Source organism: Anomaloglossus baeobatrachus, chromosome 1 (assembly GCF_048569485.1).
Source record: "Anomaloglossus baeobatrachus isolate aAnoBae1 chromosome 1, aAnoBae1.hap1, whole genome shotgun sequence".
NCBI classification, from domain to species: Eukaryota; Metazoa; Chordata; class Amphibia; order Anura; family Aromobatidae; genus Anomaloglossus; species Anomaloglossus baeobatrachus.
The window spans coordinates 676,582,916-676,604,518 of NC_134353.1; the positions used below are offsets into that span (position 1 = coordinate 676,582,916).

Consider the following 21,603-nt stretch of genomic DNA (forward strand, 5'->3'; position numbering starts at 1 on the left):
TCAGTGGATCCGGGAGCCCACCACTGTAGTGACCACCTACTGTGATCCGACCCTGGCCCAGTCCCCATTGGGGAGGGAAACCCACTGACTGTATGTTGGTGTAAGTGTAAACCGGCATCGACCTTCCCCGGACCCGAGATAAGTACTACACCCTAATAGGGGTGCAGTACCCTGTGGTGCCTGAAGCCGCAGGGGTGCCACATATGTCATAATAAAATATCTACAGAACTTTACAAAAAAAATTATAAGTGAGTCTTCAACAACAAACCAAAAGTGCCGCAAGTACCTTTTTAGGATCAGCTGCCATCTGTAGTGTGACCCGGCAGATACATTCTTGAGAAGACACCACCAATGTAATTACTTATATTTAGTGATGAGCGAGCACAAAAATGCTTGGGTGCTCGAAACTCAAATCGAGCATATCAGACGCTCGAAAATGCTCGACTCGAGTACCAAGCACAATAGGAGTTTATGACACAGGCCACCACAGTCCCCATCATTCACATGGAGCTGGCAGGAGACCTCACCCGGCAACCTTCATTCTGTCATCCTGGACACCACAGTCCCTATCATCCACATTCAGCTGACATTTCCCAACAATTTTGTTCCGTGTGCGCCGTCCAAATGCCCCCCACTCCCGGCCAAAGCAACTGTGCTGTTAGATCCGCTCAAGTCCCCATTCTGGAAAAGAGAGAGAGTTTTATTTTCCGGAATGGGGACTCGAGTGGCACTAACTGCACAGTTACTTTGGTCAGGGGGAACATATGGATGGTGTACATGGAACGGAAGCTGCCGAGCAGTTCCAGCTGCACGCAGATGATGGTGGCCGGGGGCTGTGTCAGGGCAGATAACAAAATTGGGATCCAAGCATTTAATTTGAGCACCCACGGAACTTGACTGACCTCTGAGAACCCTGATGCTCGATTGAGTACCAAGCAGTGCCAAGCACACTCACTCATCATTAATTATATAGCATTAAACAGTTTCTATTGAAGAGAATAGGTTATCAGAATACAGCAGAAACTTTGTCCAACAAAGTTGAGCAAGCAGATTTAAACTCCTCTGGTCCAGCATCTTGTCAAGTCTTCCATTGCAACCGGACCAGGGCAGACATCCTCAGCTTGCCATTCTGGTAACCTCGGGCACTTACTAGGCCATGCGATGTCACTGACTAGACTAACATCCAACATTGCAAGCCTAAGGTATTTGTAAAAACGTTTCCAACTAGACAACCTCTTCAATAAAAAATAGTTTTGATTTTAGAGAAATGTTCCTTTATAGAGCACAATACCATGATGTGACTTCAGACTTAGCACCCTCTTCCATGAAATGATCAAGGCCATTCATTTTGCAGTTACTCCCGTAATCTCTGTGCTTGTTACAAGTGAACTGATTGAGCAAATTCTTGCAATGGATGTAGCACCTGCTGTTCTAATAGTTAGAGCGAAGGAGGGAAGATCGAATTCAAATCAAATTATCTGCTATCTGCAAAGCATACTGCACAGAATACAATTGTCCTGACAGCTGCTTGCCTAGCAAGGAAGCTACTTAGACTAATTAGTGTTATTTCAGGTAACGGCACTAGACTTCTTAAATAATAGATATATTTTTGCTCTTCTTACTTAATAAAAATTGTGATTATATAACAAGAAATCTGGAATTGGCTCTTCTTAGGATCATAACAAGTCAGTTTTAGTTTCCTAACATATTTAAGATGCAAACTTGTATAAAATTACTACTCATATCTCAACATGCAATCTAAGTTTGCATTCACACATCCGCCTGTCATGGTCCATGATGCATCTACCAGCTATGGGACTACCAACCCCCACTCAACAACTAGTCCAATACAGTAAAATTATTTAACCCTGTGTTATTTTCCACCATCAGACTTCTAGTTTTCCTATTTATTAAGTATTGCAATGTATTATTGCTGCCCAAAAATGAATAAACAGATGCTTTTTTAGCAGCTGAAGACAGGACAGTTCACCCCTTTTTTTGTGGTGCACCATTAGTGTGGATGGTGGCATCCCAAGGCATAAACCGCCAGGATCAGAGATTTTTTTTATCATGATTGTTGCTACTTGATGGTGGCTATTAATAACAACATTAATTTCAGACTAGCCAAAGAAGCACTCCAATGATAATGTTTATCGGCTAAACCAGTGTAATCTGTATAAATGTTTATATAGCATAGTGTAAGAAAAACATGCTCACTGATTGCAGTCTTCCCCTGTTTCCAAAGACTTTCAGGTCCTCGTTTGGGTCACGTGATGGCTATTCCATCTTGAGGGCTCACACTGGGCTCTGTGTGTGAACCAGAAGTGACTTTTACAATGTAAGCCTATGGAGCCTCATAATGACACACAGTAGACTTATGAGTCGGACGAGTGCAATGCAATAAAATCTCGCATTGCACTCGGACCAGTGTTATTCAATGAGGGAGAGCAGATGGTCAGCTTTTTTCTCATCCAGATTCAGGATAAGTAAAAAGTATCAGCATGCTGCGATTTTCAGTGAGAGACATGTCACTCTCACCCATACAAGTCTTTGGGTGCGAGTGAAGCATCGCACTCTACTCAGATGACATCCAAGTGCAGTGCGATAATCGCATCAGCTAACAATGGAGGAGATGGGGAGGTTAATCCCTCCCTCTCCTCCGCAGCTGTGATCTGATCGCAGGATCAGATCACAGTTGCATTACACTCAGCTCATGCTGGCAGCACAGTGGGAGCCAAGGGTCATTAGCATATGCACTCGCATCAGATGCCATACTATAGTGAGAATCCAGCCTAAAAGCTAATTCCAGCTCACACATAGACCCTAGTGTAAGCCAGCCATCATGTGACCCAGAAGAGGACCAGAGAGGCGTTAAAAAGAATGGAAGATTGCAATTCATAACTATCTTATTGCACCAGCAAAATGTCTCCCATATGTGCCATAATGTCTCCCATGTAGCACTCAGAGAAGGATGCATACCCCTCTTTCCATTCTTAGCAATCAGGTAGAAACAGAATCGTGGAGGAAATCATACACCAGTAGTTTTCTGTGTAGATGTGAATCCAACTCTAGGATGAGGTTAAAGACTTGTTTGAAAGCTCCGCACAATATTTCTGTTGATGAAAATCTTGGGAGTCCATTCCAGCATCGGCACAGATATCATGATCATGATTAAGAGTCCTTGACGACTTTGCTGTAATTATCATTTTTATTTTTTTTTTAAGAAAGTAAAATAAATGTAAAGTTTTAGTTGTCTTTTGATCTCTCTGCAGATGTTGGATCACTATACTAAAATTTTCCTCAGTGTATTTACCTAGAAACCAGACTGGAGCTTGTCTGGGCGTCACAATCACCGCTGCACTTAAATTGCCTAAATTACTAGTGAGCTGATGATTTTCTTTGAGTTTCTGTATTTGCTACAATTGTTCTGTGACCCCTTGAACAAGATGAAGTTAGTTGTTTTTTGTGAGAGAGGAATTTAAATTTATCAGGCAGATGGGAGAGGTAGAAGTGGCTCATGAGTGGAGAAAAAAGCTAATTTCTATTATAAGGTTTCTAAATGTATATTTACTTGTGAAAAGGGGGGGGGAGCCAGCACTGCTAGAGAATGGCATGCAAACAATTAAAAGTAAAAATTCACATAATATTCTGTACTATAATGCAAAATGAGATTTTTAACAAATAATTGATCAATTTTTGAGCCACCCCTGCCACGTCACGGCAAATCTTAATAGGGGGGTCCTACTCTATATTTAATATTTACATTGTGCCATGCAGCCTCCTAAGTTCATTAAAAGCAGAACCATATTGCAGCAACACATTTACCTGTAACATTTCAGAAACCGCTTCCATGTTTTCAAAGAAAAGGTAACTACGAATGAAGGCAATCCAGGTCCCAGCATGTGCAGTGAACGCCACACACACCAGGACAATGTCAGAACTGGCCCTCACAGTGTCTGACCAGAGTCCATGAATGAAGGCAAAACAGGTCCAAGTATAAGGTGCTTAATTAACAAAGCCTGTGGTCAAGAGAGATGTGGTTGAATGTGAACAGCCACCAATATAAAATTTTGGTAGAAGCAGAAGGAATATACAAACCAAACCAGGCATGCACGGCATAGTGGGCGTCAGCCACCGGACCAGTAAACAATAGAAAAAAAGGGGGGAGCCAGCACTGCTAGAGAGTGGCAAGCAAACAATTAAAAGTGAAAATTCACATATTATTCCAACTGTACTATAATGCAAAATGAGATTTTTAGCAAATAATTGATACATTTTTTGAGCCACCCCTGCCACGTCACGGCAAATCTCAATAGGGGGGTCCAACTTTATAATTAATATTTACATTGTGCCATACGGCCTCTTAAGTTTATTAAAAGCAAAACCATATTGAAGCAACATATATACCTGTAACATTTTGTGCAGGCTTTCCTGTTTTTTATTCTTGATTGAATTGGTCGGTGGCTGACATCCACCTTGCCGTGCACCCTAATAGGGTTTATTTTCCATCTGTTTTTGATTTTGGCAGTTGGTGGCTGTTCACATTCAGTCATCAAGCCCTGTCCACAGGCTATTTACTTCAAGCAGCATTTCCTTGGGCCTGTCCCGCCATGATTCAATCAGGGGTACGGGATTGAAAAGCACCAAGTAAGTGCTGCTATAAACAGTTCTAACTTTTCATATGTGAGGCCATATGGCACCTTTTGAATAAGAATATTTTAGAGTAGGACTGCCCCAAAGAGATTTGCCGTGACGTGGCAGGGTAGCTCAAGAAATTGCAATTTTTTGCCAAAAATCGAAAATTTTAACAAAAAGCACAGATTGGAATTTTTAGTGCAGTGCACATTTTGTGCTGGCTTTCCTGTCTTTTATTCTTCATATTTACTTGCACTATATATTTCTGTGAGCTTTCGTAAAACTTCAGTTCCCATTTAAATCCTGATAAAGAATTTTACGATACGAAGATCTGTATTTGTAGCTTTGTAAGCTATAAAATATATATAGTATATATAAACTGTACATCTATGTTCTCTATGTACGACCAGTTTCTAATCCTTCCAGCTGTTGAGGAGTTAATCCAAACATATAATTTTCTAAATGGGAAGGATAATTCCAGGAAGAACGGTAAAAGTCAAACAGAGTTGTAGATTTAAATATTAGATATACTTAATTTTAGCAGCTTCAGCCTTCTGGGGTTTAGCTGAGACAGGAGAATGGAAAAATATGTTCTACCCATAAGTCAGATTAGAAAAATACATTTTTACAGAAAAATTAGATACATGCAGAATGAGTATCTGTGATTAATTACATTTTAATAATCAGATGTCAATATATTACTGCCACCAAATACATACAACATTTCCCCTGGAGTAATAGAAAAATTAACAGCAAATTACATACCCAGAAAATTAACTACAGTAGTGAGGATTGCTCAGCACTGCTTGTTACTGGATCAGCATTGGGGTGCTTGATCGAGTAACGGGTAGCATTGTGTGGTGCTCGAGCGCTCGGGTTACAGAGAAGCAGCTTATTGCAATGATTGGAACTGCGCACTGAAGCCAGGGATTTCCCAGCTATGTCCAGGGACTCCTCACTCAGCTGGACTCTTAAAGCTGCTTTCTCTATGCATTCTCACACATCTGACCATCTATGCTCTGCTACACCTGTCCGTCTCTGCTTTACTTCATCTTACCATCTTAGCTCTGCTATATAGGAGTGGAATGATCAGATGTAGCAGAGAAGAGACAGATATAGTGTCTTTCTCCGTCTCTGCTCTGCTACATATGACCATCTCACCACTTCCACATGTGAGTGAGACGGTCAGATGTAGCAGAGCAGAGACAGATGTAGCGTCTCTGACCATCTGTGCTCTGCTACATCTGACCGTCTCTGCTTTTCTACATCTTACCGTCTTAGCTCTGCTATATCGGAGTGAAATTATCAGATGTAGCAGAGAAGAGACAGATATAGTGTCTTTCTCCGTCTCTGCTCTGCTACATCTGACCATCTCAGGTCTGCTACATCTGAGTCAGATGGTCAGATGTAGCAGAGCAGAGGCAGATGGTGCTATTATGTTGAGTCTATACAATGAAATGTAATGTGGTTGCTGCATTTTGGTATTATGCTGGGTCTATACAATGCCATCTTGTTATTCTATGGCGGTATTATACTTTGTCTATACAATGTAATCTCATTGCTATATGGCGATATAATTCTGGGTCTATGCAATGCAATGTGGAATGTGGTTACAATATGACGATATTATGCTGGGTCTATACAATGGAATGGAATGAGGTTACTATATGGTAGTATTTTGCTGGGTCTATACAATGTAATGTTCTTACTATATGGCAGTATTATGCTGGGTCTATATTATGCAATCTCATTACTATATGGCAGTATTATGCTGGGTTTATATAATGCAATGTGGTTACTATATGGTGGTATTATGCTGAATCTATTCAGTGCCATGTAACGTTGTTATTATTTGGTGGTATATTGATGAGTCTATAAAATGCAATGTAATCTGGTCACTATATGGCGGTATTATGTTGGGTCTATACAATGTAATCTCATTACTGTATGGTGGTATTAGGCTGGGTCTATACACTGCAATCTCGTTACTATATGGCGGTGTTATACTGGGTCAATAAAAGGCAATGTGGTTACTATATGTTGGTATTATGCTCTGTCTATTGAATGCAATGTAATGTGGTTACTATATAGCAGTATAATGCTGGGTCGATACAATGTAAAGTAATGTTACAATATGACAATATTATGATAGGTCTATAAAATGCAAGGCAATGTGATTATATGGTGGTATTAGCCTGGGTCTATAAAATGCAATCTCGTTCTTATATCGTGGAATTATGCTGGGTCTATACAATTCAGAGAGGAGAGTAAAGTGGGGTTTTCCATTTTAAGAAAAGAGTATACTAACCTTAGGGTAGGTCACAGACTGAGAGTTTCATAGTGGAAGAAGAAGGGTCTCCCAGCAGCACAGAGTAATTCAGCAGAGGAACATCACAGTCTAATAGGAGGTTAGAGGTGCATAGTATTTCAGGAAAGCAGTAATCTGAAGTTATGGTAGGTCATGATGGAGCGTTACATTGTGAATGATGCAGGGCCCCTTAGCACCACCAAGGATTTCAGGATAAAAATATTGTCATATTGTGGTAGATCACAGACTGGAAACTGCAGATTCCACCAGCAGCACAGAGTGTTTCAGGGCTATGATAATCTTGTGGCTGGTCACAGACTGAGAGTTACACAGTGCAAGGAGAATTGTCTTCCAGCAGCACAGAGTATTTCAGGAAATGAGTGTTGAGATATTGTAGCAGGTCACAAGATGGAAAGTGCAGGTTACACCCATAGCACAGAGTATTTCTGAGGTATGATAATCTTGTGGCTGGTCACAGTCTGAGAGATACACAGTGGAGGAGAATTGTCTTCCAGCAGCACAGTCTCTCTCTTGTATTCTATTTGAGCATTTTTTTTCCATTAATTTCATTGATTTCCCTGCTTCCCAGACCTTCTGGGAGGGGCTGCTGGAAAAAATGCTCATTACTCAAGACGAGAACTCAAGCATTATAAATTGCTTGACTCGAGTAATGGGCGAGCATTTTAGTGCTCACCCTTCACTATTGATAACATAAACCAAGTGTCAGAAAACTATCTAGCTATACTATCCAAGAATAGAAGCCAATCTTTCATAGTGCTTCAGCAACTTTTGGGCAACATTTTTAACAGACAAAATGTAAAGCCAATAAATGAACAATAAGTGAAAGTGTAATTCTATAGTTACAGTCAAATGTCAGAGGTTGTGAATGGGGAGTTTTTGGGTGCTGAGACAGAAGCATCTAGCAGAGCAGAGTGCCCATTAATTTCTGAATGACTCTACCCAACTCTCCTCGGAGAGCTGGCACAAATACAACTGTAATAGAAAACCATATGTCTCTACATACACGTTGACCTGGCCAAGAGTGATGTGTAAGTACATTGATAGCGTCAAGGATTATTTTTCCTACCCCCACAACAGTGTGTTGGTTAAACATCACTAATATGCAAAGAAGCAAAAAAAAGGGTTCACCAACAGGGACATTGGGAATGACATAGGAGACAAACAAAACAGTCCGGAAAGTACTAGAACTACAAGATAGAATTGATTATAAATTTTACTTAGCTTTTATTACTTATGATGTATATTACCAACACATTCTGCAGCTCAGTACATTTCCCTTACACACACACAATAAGGCCATTTTCGTAAAGAACATACCTCCCAACCATCCCGGATTCAGCGGGACTGTCCCGATTTGAGGGCTCCCTCCCACAGTCCTGCTGTTTACTGCTTTCATCCCGGCTCCTCCCCTCAGTGCAGTGAATAAATTAACTCAAGAAGAGCAGTGCATAAATTAAATTTTCATCTGCTCTGATTTCCTAGTATAGGGCTAGAGCTCATGAGTGCTGTGTCCATAGGTAGCAGCTCTACCATAGAGCCACTGCCTGTACTGTGAAACATAGGAAGATTTGGTAATCTTGACTTGTGTCGCAAGCACAGAAGCCAGAAGCAAATTATTCAGCTACATAGATATAGATAAATATATACTGCATCTGTAGGTGAAGGAAAAGTCAGATTCTTTTGTTCTTATAAAACTACTATAAAGAAATGAGAAAAAAATGAAATTTGGTGCAGACACCTGCAGAAAACAAGAAACACAGGATTTATACAATGTGTGAACACGGCCCTATAGACACAAATAAGCAGCAAGTCATATAGTGAAGCTTGTATAAATATGAGAAAGTTCTAGCTGATATGACTTTGAATGATTGAACATTTCTCACTGCTAAATGGGTGTTGGTTGGAGTGTAGCTAGGGGGCGTAGTCAAAATGTGCCACGGCGCACGCCGCATACTTTATCCCTCTTTCTGTTCTTGCAAAGTTGGGAGGTATGAAAGAAGAAAATTAACTTATCTATAGGTTTTTGGATTATGGGAGGAAAATGGTTTACATAGGAGACCAATGTATACCTGGAGAATAGAGAAACCCCATGCAAATGCTGCCCTTAGCTGGAATTTAATCTAGGACCCCCCACTGACCCACTCGATTAACTTGCAGGCTAAATTCAAGATCCAAAAGGCCAATTGCCTAAACTATATACATAGCACCTCAGCATCTTCTCAAAATATCAACATATCAGATCTCATGGGCATATTTTATCTAAATAATAAATGTTATAATCGTCTTTTTATTATCTCTCAACTACAATGTAGTAGTTTGCTGTGAAAAAGCTTTAAACACTGGGAATTCAGAAATTGATGTTTTTAGCTTCAAATATAAAAGTGTAACAAGTGAAGATTTCTTAAATATATCTCTGAAATTCAATAAAAAATGTATTAAGTAAAAAGATGAAACTCTCTGTATATATATATAGCTTTATAACATTGTATACATAGCGAGTAACTGTCCTACATTCTACTGGAAAGATTACCATTTTCCTTTCATCTGGCTCCGGTGTGCAGCTCTGCTCTCTGGTTCTGCCATTGTAGGCATCTAATTAAGTTAGTCTGTTTACATAGCGCAATTTGTTAAAAATCAATAGTCATTACTGAGCATCAGCAGACAAGTGCAGGTCTGAGAGGCAAGCTATGGGCTCCCGGTCTAAGGCAATACCGGCGTATTCTGCGTAATACTTTACTCTGAATACATTCTGTATATAATGATTGTTTAAATATTAATTCATAATTAACATATAATTGTAAATATTATTAATGAAATAATTAATTAACAATTTAAATAAATAATTACTATCATTTAAATATCATTATGGTGAACACGAAGTACAAATCATTTATATTAACAAACTATTTCATAAATGTAAATTTTTAAAAATTAAAAACACAATTCCTAAGAATTATAGTTAAAGGGATTGTGCCATCAAGTGTTTTCTAACCCATATGAGAGGCGCATGATGAAGCAGTAGAGACCCTGATTCCAGCCATGTATCAGTTATAGGCAGAAAGCTCCTAATCAGTTCAGGCATGGTTATACACAGCTTATGGAAAAAGTGGACTACATGGCAACAGAGGTACTAGTCCTCTAGTGATGATGTCTTGTTGATAAAAGTGTTTTTATAAAAAGTACATCAATCAGCGTTGTAAGTAATCAGGGTCTCTGCCTCTGCATACTGCTGCTATCAGATGTGTCCCCTGATTTGTCAGTGATCTTGTTTAGACCAAAAGAGCTGGAATTGTCTTGGCATGTGTGTTTCTGACTCTTTAGCCTTTCTAAACCCATAAACTGTAGTGGAGAGTACCACATGTCAGCTATTCAAAATGTGGCTATAATAGAGATTTAAGAAGGTTCAGGCCCTGGTAGTTCGCAGTGGTATAAGACCTCCTACCAATCCTTTACCAGAAATCCGTCAACAACTTTTTCCAGTCTTGTTGCCATTTCAGAGCCCATGGTATTCATCTCTTCATACCTTGGATGCTGAAATCTACTTTACAGCAGGAGTGGGCAATTCATTTTCGTGAGGGGCCACATTAGTGACTAGAGTGGAGGGCAGAACCAATAGGCTGAAATTAATTATCCTCAAAATTAATCTCATATTAATTATAAATATGTTATATCATTATTAATTATATCACTTTATATTGAGCAGAATTAAGTATTCTGACATCCTCCTGTATGCTATATGAGTCCACACACAGTATCCCCTATATACAGTATGAGCCCTAATATAGCTCTATACATGCAGGATGAGCCCCTCACACAGCTCCCTATATACCGTTTGAGCTCCAAAACAGCCCCTTACATGAGACCAGAGAATTAGAAACAAGGCACTCTCAAATGGTGATACAAACGAAGAATTAATTCTTCGTTTGTATCACCATTTGAGAGTGCCTTGTTTCTAATTCTCTGGACATATGGTGTGGAAACCTACAAGTGCATCTCAACATCTCCTACATTGTGGCTGTGCCTTATCTTGCTATTAGTACCTTACATGAGACCAAACATAGCTCCTATATACAGTATGATCCCCCACATAGCCCCTATATACAGGATGAGCCTCCACATAGCCTCTCTATATACAATGTGAGCCCCCACATAGCCCCTCAATATACAGTGTGAGCCCACACAGACTCTATTTCTACAGTATAAGCCCCTACACAGCCTTTCTATATACAGTGTGTGCCCCACTTAGCCTCTCTATATAAACTTTGAGCCCCCACATAGCCCTCTATAGAGAGTAAAAGCCCCACAGTTTTTTAAATGCAATATGAGCCTCCACACAGCCCCCGATATACAGTATGAGCCCACACAGTCTCATAAATGCAGTATGAGCATCCACACAGCCCCCGATATACAGTATGAGCCCTCACAGTCTCTTAAATGTAGTATGAGCCTCCACACAGCCCCCGATATACAGTATGAGCCCTCATTGTCTCTTAAATGCAGTATGAGCCTCCACACAGCCCCCGATATACAATATGAGCCCACACAGTCTCTTAAATGCAGTATGAGCCTCCACACAGCCCCCGATATACAGTATGAGCCCTCACAGTCTCTTAAATGCAGTATGAGCCTCCACACAGCCATATAACCTCTTAAATACATTATGAGCCACATATAGCTTTCTATATACAGTATGAGACCAACATAGCCCTCTATAAACATTATGAGCCACCACATAGCCTACTGTATACATTATGAGCTCCACATAGCTTCCATATACATTATGAACCCCACATAACCTCATATACATAGTATGAGCCCCTACATCCCCTCACTCCCGTTCCACTGGTGCTATGATCCAGATTCTGGTGCACTGACACTCCGCACAGCACATGCTATGATGTGATGTCATAGCATTTGCTGTTCCTCATGCTGATTGGTGAAAGATGGAGCCAGCGACCCTCCTCCAGCAATATTTTCACCGCTGTGGGTGCAGATAGTGGTGACATCAGAAAGCGAGAGGAGGCAACAGGCAGCGGGGCAGGACATGGTGCTGACCATGGTCCACTCTTTTAGCCCTTCAGCTGTTTCAATCCACTGGCCGGACTGGAACAGCCAGCGTGCCGGATGTGACCAGCGGGCCACACCTTGCCCAGCCCTGCTTTAAAGCATTTCTAATATATTTTATCTTTCCTCTCATCATAATAAACATTTCTTTATACTGTACAAACCTTCCCCTGTGATTGTATTTTTTTTATTGCTTTTTAAATCTGCACTACTTTTATAGCACAATTTTACAATTTTCCATTTTTTTTGGTGATTTTGTTAATAAAACCAATGTAATTGCTTTGAAGCTCCCCATGTGTTACTCCAGTACGTGTCCAAGCAGTCTTTGATTTCAAAGTGCTAAATGTGTCATGTAGAAGAAATAAGCCTTTATATAATACTTCAATACATTTCTTTTATTCATATTATACACATCCCCATGTGCATAAAGATATTTAGAATAGTAACGATGAGTTAAACCAATGATTGGCTCAAATATTCACTAAAAGACCCAAAAGGCTAATGTTTTCATTTTAAATCCTTTAGATTGGCAGTGTACAGCAACGGGAAGATTCTCTTTGATTCTGCGAAAACAGAAACTGTGCCGTTTGAAGGTCTGATTAGTGAAGGGTCTTGCATTAGGATTGAATTCTCTACAGATGAGTCCAAAACAGCCCCTGGGTTCAATATTCGCTTTGAAGGTAAATGAAACTTTATGTATCGGCTGTATGTAAGAAGTGTTATTTATCTCATCAACATGCTGATTTTCTCTCTTGGAACATTTTTATTTTGCCTAAAAAAAGAGATTACTTAATAATCAGTTGATAGCCACCCAAAAGTTCTCCAATGTGTGGCAAGCATATAAACATTGCTGTATTACAAGTTACTCCGCAGAGACAAAATGAAAACCCCTTTGATATATTTCCATTCCCATTTCCTAGGAGTTTTACATGATTTTTATCCATCTTTAATATGCTAAAATAACCACGCACGTGCCTATAGTTTATGATTTTAATATGGTTTTGCCGACCGCACTGTGCTACCATATGTAACCATGAAGGTGTCTCACTGCAGACATTAATGCTCAGTATCATCTCCCCTGAAGTATTGACAGTGCAACTAAAAAATAACTATATATAAGGAAATGCGCGCACTACGTCTTTTTGAGGATGGGCCTCTTGGTAACCCGCCTTTAAAATGCAGTCAATAAACATAAAAATGGAATTAACATATATCTACTGCAATGTCAGAAAGACTTCTTTTAACAGGTATTCAGAGACGTGAAGCGGTTAAAAGGAGTGACGACCATTGTTCAAAAAAAGACAGTTGCACTCTGAAATGTTAAAGCATGCAAGCTATGAATGTAAGAATATAGACATGCATTACTGCCCAAGGAAATCTAAGAAAAATTGAGATATTTAGCATACAAAAATGGCCATTTCTATATCTGCCCAGTAGCCACATCAAGGCATATCTCATATACTGGGTACCTACTCTAATGCCACTCTCTAGGTTAAAAACCTCCATGTGTATGGCCAGTAGGAATCTGCTATAGAGAATAATATCAACTGTGGCTAATGGGGGAGGGGTGCACAGTCAAAGGGCATGACTCCCTAATCTAGACAAAAAAAACTGACAGCACTGCCGTCAGGTTTTCTTTGTCTTGACCATTCTTCAGGCATTGTCCACTTGGAACTTCTTCACTATTTTATACGTACAGTACCAATTAAAAAAATAGATACCAGCGGCAAAACACCCAGGTAAACTTGCGATAAGACACACAAGAATTCCTCCAAGGAAATCACCCCCCGTGATTTTCTGAAAGGTCTTCCTGTGAAAGACCTCATGTGTACATACCCTTATTGTGTCTCTACTTTAGCTTTAATTGGCTATGGTCAAATATTGATAATAATTAGCAATCATGTGGGCTCCAGAAAAAGCCAATTGGAACTAGCGAGTGACAATGTGACATGAAGCTCTCCTACCGCTGCTATCCGTTTCTTCCACAGAGGGCATAGTGTCATAGTATTTGTATGTCAAAGTTTCATAAAAACAACTCACGTCCATATGCCCTACTATGGAGACTTGCATGTAATGAAGGGGGGATCCCTTTCAGGATCATCCACTATGAGACAGAACAGAGGGTAGCACCATGCCAATGGTTTTGGAGGACTTTTGTGATACCTGTATTACAAGGACATGTGGACATGTGATTTGAGAGTCCACCATGTAACTCTACGATTCCACTGCCGTGGTTGCTGTAGAGAAGATACCTGGCTGTGCATGGCTTCTGTTTGCCAGGGGAATATTACATGGGACAAGTCACTGATTGGCTTAGTTTCTGATTTTTGGAAGTAAAAGGAAACCACAGTGACTCGTATTATTGCCATTGTAAGAATATATTCTTTCAAACATACGTACATTAATGGAAAGGAGAAAAAACTATTTACAGGTGCGTGAAAAGAGGAGAGATATTCTCTCAGGAAAAATAGGACGGAGCAAATTCTCGCAATATGTAATTTAGTAAGAAAGTGTAGTGTCCTAAATTATATCTGCCGGAAGGAAATATCTATTTTATTCAGCTGATCTCAGGTTTCTATTGTTTGTAGAATTATTTAAAGAATATTCAGCCATTTGTTCTCAGCCCACGATGTAAATGGTGTCAGATAGTGTAATCTTTACTTCACCTACTTTCCTCATAGGGTCTGTCAAGTTCTGAAACAATCTTACAGAAGTTATGTAGATGCTTAACCTGCTGAGCCCAGGAGAAGCCGATTCAAATGAATTCATCATGACTCCGATCTTTATGATTTCAAGAGCCTGAATGAAATCATTTTGTTCTGGTTGGCTAAGCATGACCTAAATAGCAAAATTGATGATGTGCTGTTCTGGCAGTGTCCGATTTATTGAGTACAATAAACCAGATGTACGTTGCATCATTCAGACAGTATGTCATGTTTGGGTCGTACTCTTCAAAGAGAAGGACATTCCGGAAAGTAATGCTATGAGACTGCCAGTAAACAAGGGGAAAAGGACTAACCTGAGAAACTTGGGCTATGCTTAGTTTGAATCCATAAGTCTACATTAACCCACTGCATGCCAATAGAGCATCTTATTGGCTTACATGTTGGCTGATATGTGCCAGCATATCTTTTTCTGCAGCATTAAAAAGCAAAGTTAAAGAAGTTTTCCCACAAACAAAGTTAATTGTAAAGTTCATTTTAATCAATAGATCATGAAATAATAAACGCTTCCACAATTGGATGTGTTTAAAAAAATGTTCCTGTGCTGAGATAATCTTATATATGTGTCCCTGCTATGTACTGTGTAATGGCCGTGTCTGACCGTACAGGGACATGGTCTGATATTACCACATCTCCTGGGTTGGAGAGGACGCAAAAAAGTATAAAGCCAATACTGTACTCTCCTTCTACTTTACTACAGTCATAGTCTACCTTGGAGTCATCGTCACTCACGCTGGTACCCTGGGAGTACAAGTCACCATTTATCCAGTTGGCAGACCCATTTTTGTAGAGCTATCCCATTTTTAACAGTCACACTACTGTTTATTTTTTTTAATTGTTGTGTCGCGCTAAGTTTGGCACATCTACCATTTTCTTTGGTCACCCCTAACTTAGGACTGTCAACCTTAGGAGGAACTAACTCTGCCTCATTACATACCATCATACCACAAGGAATCCCTTCATCCTCCCCTCCCATCTCGTGTTAGGGCTTCCTTACGATCATTCCAGATTTTACATAAGCAACCGGACACTTCCTCCATCTCCCACAAGTCCAAACATTATTTAGAGGCACAACCTATTAAAATTGGATGCAGTAAGTCTGGGACTACACCAACATCATAGACCCCAATATCTTTGGCCATCTCAATGACCACACTGGACACAGAGTAATATTTACCATCATGTAATACAGGTGACATAGATCTTCCTTCCGTGAATCAGGTAGACTTCGAGTGTGGCCCACACCAAGCTTTCCGAGTCTATAAGTCCAGTCACACCTTCTCCATCTACCTCCACGGAACACAGATGTGCTGTCTCATCGGACAGGACATCTTTGCAACAGATGGGACATATGTAGGATAAACACCAATGTCCCCAGCTGAAGTCCATATGCGCCACCACCTCTTTCCCCTTTTGGCTGCTCAACCCCCTTTTGGGTATCCAGCCTTTTTTGGGTATCCACCCATTTTGAATATCCATCCCTTTTTTGGCAACCACCCTTTTTTTGGTATCCACCCCTTTTTGGGCATCAGCCCCCTTTTAAGCACCCCAGTCTAGAGAGGGTACATTCCGTGGTCATCCCCTGCCACTCAGCTCCCACAGCTCTGTACAGCTCCTTCCAGAACTTTGTGGACCTACCAATCCACAGCAAACCACCTAGGTCTTCAAGGACCCATTGATCCAGAGCAAACCACCGCTGTAATCCTCACACGTGCTTCTTGGACCATTGCCAGCAGTCTATCACCATTAGTGACCTTTCTCTCATTTACTGTGATGGGGGTCACTCGTCACTCACTTTGCTTGCATTTTAAAGGTAGCACAAGAGCACACTTCCATTAAAAGTCCAGCCAATTTATTTAGACAGACCTAAACCGCACTCCAGTTAAATATCAAACAAACATGAATTTCAAGTCCGTTACCCTCAGGGTATGCCCACATTGGTTCGGATACAGTTCTCCCAAGTACTATCCCAGTGGAATTATCAGTTTCTACTCACTGACCCCAGCCAGTATTTACACATGGTTTAAAGACCGGTTTATCTTCAGGAGATTTGGCAGCCTTTTCACACACTGACTCCTGCACAGCACTACTCTCAAATGCTCCTTCTGACAGACTAATATGTGCCAACAAACACAGTCTCATTCAGAGATATGAAACACCCAGGGGTGAAGGTATGTGGATAGCCAGACCCACTCACCTCTCCAATTATCCGTAAATCTGGCCCTTGTGAATGTCTTAACAAAATGTCTGAAATTACAGGTATCAGCATAGACATTCCAAGTTTACATCCCAGAGACAACCACCTCTGGGATACATATTGGCTATTTACAATCTAGTCAGTCACCATCCTACAATATGTGCACTTTGTGCAGCAGACCTTCATGGTAAAATAGCTTCTAGGAAACCACTGCTAAGGACAGGCAACAAGCAGAAGAGACTTGTGTGGGCTAAAGAACACAAGGAATGGACATTAGACCAGTGGAAATCTGTGCTTTGGTCTCATGCGTCCAAATTTGAGATCTTTGGATCCAACCACCGTGTCTTTGTAGAAAAGGTAAACGGATGGACTCTACCTGCCTGGTTCCCACCGTGAAGCATGGAGGAGGAGGTGTTATGGTGTGGGGGTGCTTTGCTGGTGACACTGTTGGGGATTTATTCAAAATTGAAGGCATACTAAACCAGCATGGCTACCACAGCATCTTGCAGCAGCATGCTATTCTATCCGATTTGCGTTTAGTTGGACCATCATTTATTTTTCAACAGGACAATGACCCCAAACACACCTCCAGGCTGTGTAAGGGCTATTTGACTAAGAAGGAGAGTGATAGGGTGCTACGCCAGATGACCTGGCCTCCACAGTCACCAGACCTGAACCCAATCGAGATGGTTTGGGGTGAGCCGGACCACAGAGTGAAGGTAAAAGGGCCAACAAGTGCTAAGCATCTCTGGGAACTCCTTCAAGACTGTTGGAAGACCATTTCCGGTGACTACCTCTTGAGGCTCATCAAGAGAATGCCAAGAGTGTGCAAAGCAGTAATCAAAGCAAAAGGGGGCTACTTTGAAGAACCTAGAATATAAGACATATTTTCAGTTGTCTCACACTTTTTTAAGTATTTCGTTCCACATGTTTTAATTCATAGTGTTGATGCCTTCAATGTGAATCTACAATTTTTAGAGTCATGAAAATAAAGAAAACTCTTTGAATGAGAAGGTGTGTCCAAACGTTTGGTCTGTACTATATATATATATATATATATATATATATATATATATATATATATATCCTCTTCTCATATACAACACTGTAGAATTATAGGGGGTTTTACCCTACTGAGGAGCGACATATTTAAAACACAGTTTGTGGTTGCAATAAACAATGGGGGCTAATTACTAATCAAAATGCATGGGAAATCAGGCACTAAGTATAAAAATAAAACGCTTAGTTCACATCTGCAGTTTTTTGCCAATTTTTCAAAAGAAAAATATGAAATTATCAAAAAGCTGTTTTCCCAGCCAAAATGTCCTAATAAACCACAATGTAAGTCGAAGGGATCCATTAGGCACAATCAATTATCTGTCATCTAACAACATGCTGTTATAAATTGAAGCCAAAATGCAGATGTGAGCAGAGGATCATTATGTGCTTTAGATATTATGCGCCTTCATTGACAGTTTTAAAAAGTATTTTATATAGAAAATAGGTATGGTGAAGAGAAGTAAGAAACCAAGATTTATTATGATCGGGGCCCCTTTTTTGTGCAAAATATTAGTGTAAAGTATATCAACCATAAAATGGTGTAAGGAAATGGAAATAGTTTAAGGAAAGTGTCCACATTTGAATAAGTTTAGGATTCTGCACCACCCACCACATCAATTTGGTGCAATATCAACCTGTGTACTTTAATCTTACCCTATCAAAGCTTACAGCAGCATTAACTAATCTGTGTCATTGGGTTTTATTCAATAAAACTAGGATAGTTCCCCATAGAAACCAATCATGGCATTCAATACAAAAATGACCTGCCATTTTTCCCTAGGTCAGTGTAACCAAATTTTTCCAAGTGAGAATGCTTTCACAAATAGGAGCGTTAATGGTTTATTTGTATCAATTAACAAAATTTTTATTATCACCTGCCATGTGCATCGAAAGATGTGGGCTCAGCGTGCGAGCCTACATCAAAGGCAAGGACACACACTTGGTCATAAGGGGGTTAATAATTCCTACAGTCACAATGTGATCCTATACTATTGTACATATATATTTATTTATTTATTTGTGCCAATATAAATTATTTGTTAAGGGAACCTGTTAGGTGCAATATGCATCCAGAACCAAGAGCAGTTCTAGTTGCATATTACTAATCCCTGCCTAACAGTCCTTGTATCTAGTAGCGTAGATAAAGAGATCTTTAGAAAATGTATTTCTAAAGACCTTTTATCTAATGCTAATGAGCGCAGGGACTAGTCCCAAGGGCGTTGGTGTCCGTCCTCTTAGCATGTTATCACGCCCACAAGGGCATACACATCTCGGCTTCAGAGAAGACTAATGCGTATGACCGGAAGTGCTGGGACTTCTGATCATGCGCACTGACCCTAAAGCCGGCGTATGAATCGGTAACATAGGTATGTGCGTCACTGCTGATGGGCATTTATAGCCTGTTAGCATGCCTTTGTGGGCATGCTAACATGCTAAGAGGGCAGACTAGGGATCCTCCAGCTGGAACCATGGATCCTAGGTTGAAGTCCTGTAGAATATAAATCTTGAAGCAATTCTGTGATCCTCCAGCTGGAACCGTGGATTCTAGGCAGACGGTCTGTAGAAGCAATATATGGTGACAGGGTCAAGATCTTTTCTACACCCCTCAGTTCTCATTTCAGGGTATTGTATCCTACAGGAATGGTGGGAGATGGCTGTTCCCTCATTGGTCTATAGTTCAATCCAACTATATAATTTTCCTCTGAATTTTGTACTCAAAAGGGCTGAAGCAATCTACATTTATCAGGCAATCCACATTTAACAAACTATAGGGCTCTGCCCAGTCTGACATGAAACAATGGCTAACTTCTCTTGGTTTATTGAACAAACGAACAATACATCTCACCGAAGTGAAAACAGCTCACCCCACACACACAAGCTACCACATGCTGATTTGTCACAGATGTTATAAGTGTGGTCTCAGAGACTCTTGACTCATGACTCTAATTTAGAATTTACCTTTTTTTTCACATGGGTGTCAACAACCCTATAGACTATAATGGTTATGTGTTGTATATTTTACAAATATGGATAAAACGAGGACTTTTGATTAAGGTGTTCATGAAGGAGAAATTTCTGATAAATGTTCCATAAACATTAACTAGCAATTCTTCACTAATATGATTATCAGATTCAGAGGACAGATTTTCATCCTCAGCAAGCCTATTACCGATCCCCTATTTGATGATCTTGAGAACCATGTCTTGTTTCAAAAATTGTTTAAACACTTCATAGCCTTTTTTATTGAAACCAAATACCCTTTAGGCCGGAAACACACATCCGTGAAACACGTGCGTGTTTGGTCCATTTCCGTATATACCAGAGACCCGGCCAAACGTGCACCAATGTTATTTAATGTTTGAGGACACATGTGCGTTTTTCATTAAGGTCCGTGGGTGGGTGCGTGCTACGTTTGTGTCTCCGTTTTGCACGGAAGCATGTCCGTGTTCAGCACGCAACACGCAGCACGGACCCAATGAAAGTCAATGGGTCTGTGCGCACGTCCGAGTGACATGGACGCATCTCTGTTTGCTCACTGTACGTTTTGTGCTTTTTTCATGTGATGTCGGTCTTTTTTCTTTTTCTGTTTCGTTCTCTCCCTCAGTCCGTCGGTCGGTCAGTCTCTCTCTATGTCTGTCGGTCGGTCTCTCTGTCTTATCTATCCGTCTCGCTGTCTATCGGTCAGTTCCCCCCCTCTCTCTTACTTACCGTTCCCCGATCTCCGGCGCGGCGCTGCACGGCTGTTCTCTAAACTCCGACGGCTTTTCCTCTTTTTAAAAAGCCAGCCGCTCATTAATCAATCTGGTATTCCCTGCTTTCCCCGCCCACCGGCAAATATGATTGGTTGCAGTGAGACACGCCCACACGCTGAGTGACAGCTGTCTGACTGCAACCAATCACAGCCACCGGTGGGCGTGTCACTATGGAGTAGAGAAATAAATAAATAAATAATTATAAAAAATAGCGTGCGGTCCCCCCCTATTTTAATACCAGCCAGATAAAGCCATACGGCTGCAGGCTGGTATTCTCAAGATGGGGAGCCCCACGTTATGGGGAGCCCCCCAGCCTAACAATATCAGCCAGCAGACGCCCAGAATTGCCGCATACATTATATGCGACAGTTCTGGGACTGTACCCGGCTCTTCCCGATTTGACCTGGTGCGTTAGCAATCGGGGTAATAAGGAGTTAATGGCAGCCCATAGCTGCCACTAAATCCTAGATTAATCATGTGAGGCATCTCCCCGAGATACCTTCCATGATTAATCTGTAAGTTACAGTTAAAAAACAGACACACCCGAAAAATCCTTTATTAGAAATAAAAAACACTAACAAATTCCCTCATTACCAATTTATTAACCCCAACAAAGCCCTCCATGTCCGGCTCAATCCACGGACCTCCAGCGTCGCATCCAGCTCTGCTGCATGAAGGTAACAGGAGCAGCAGAATACACCGCCGCTCCTGTCAGCTCCACGCAACAATTGAGGTGAGTAGCGCGATCAGCTGCTGTCAGTCACGTAACTCACGGCCACTGCTGGATCCAGCAGTGGCCGCGGGTAACCTCACTAACAGCTCAGCTGATTGCCCTACTCACCT

General features: G+C 40.8%; 1 protein-coding gene across 3 annotated transcripts in view; it reads left to right on the plus strand.

The window, feature by feature from the left end:
* The window catches only part of SEZ6L (seizure related 6 homolog like), a 720,622-nt gene that overhangs the window by 593,097 nt on the left and 105,922 nt on the right, over window positions 1–21,603 (plus strand). For all 3 annotated transcript variants that reach the window (XM_075320063.1, XM_075320062.1, XM_075320061.1), the window contains one exon: window positions 12,554–12,708. In XM_075320063.1, the coding sequence (XP_075176178.1) occupies window positions 12,554–12,708 (155 nt within the window). The remainder of the gene's footprint in view (window positions 1–12,553; window positions 12,709–21,603) is intronic.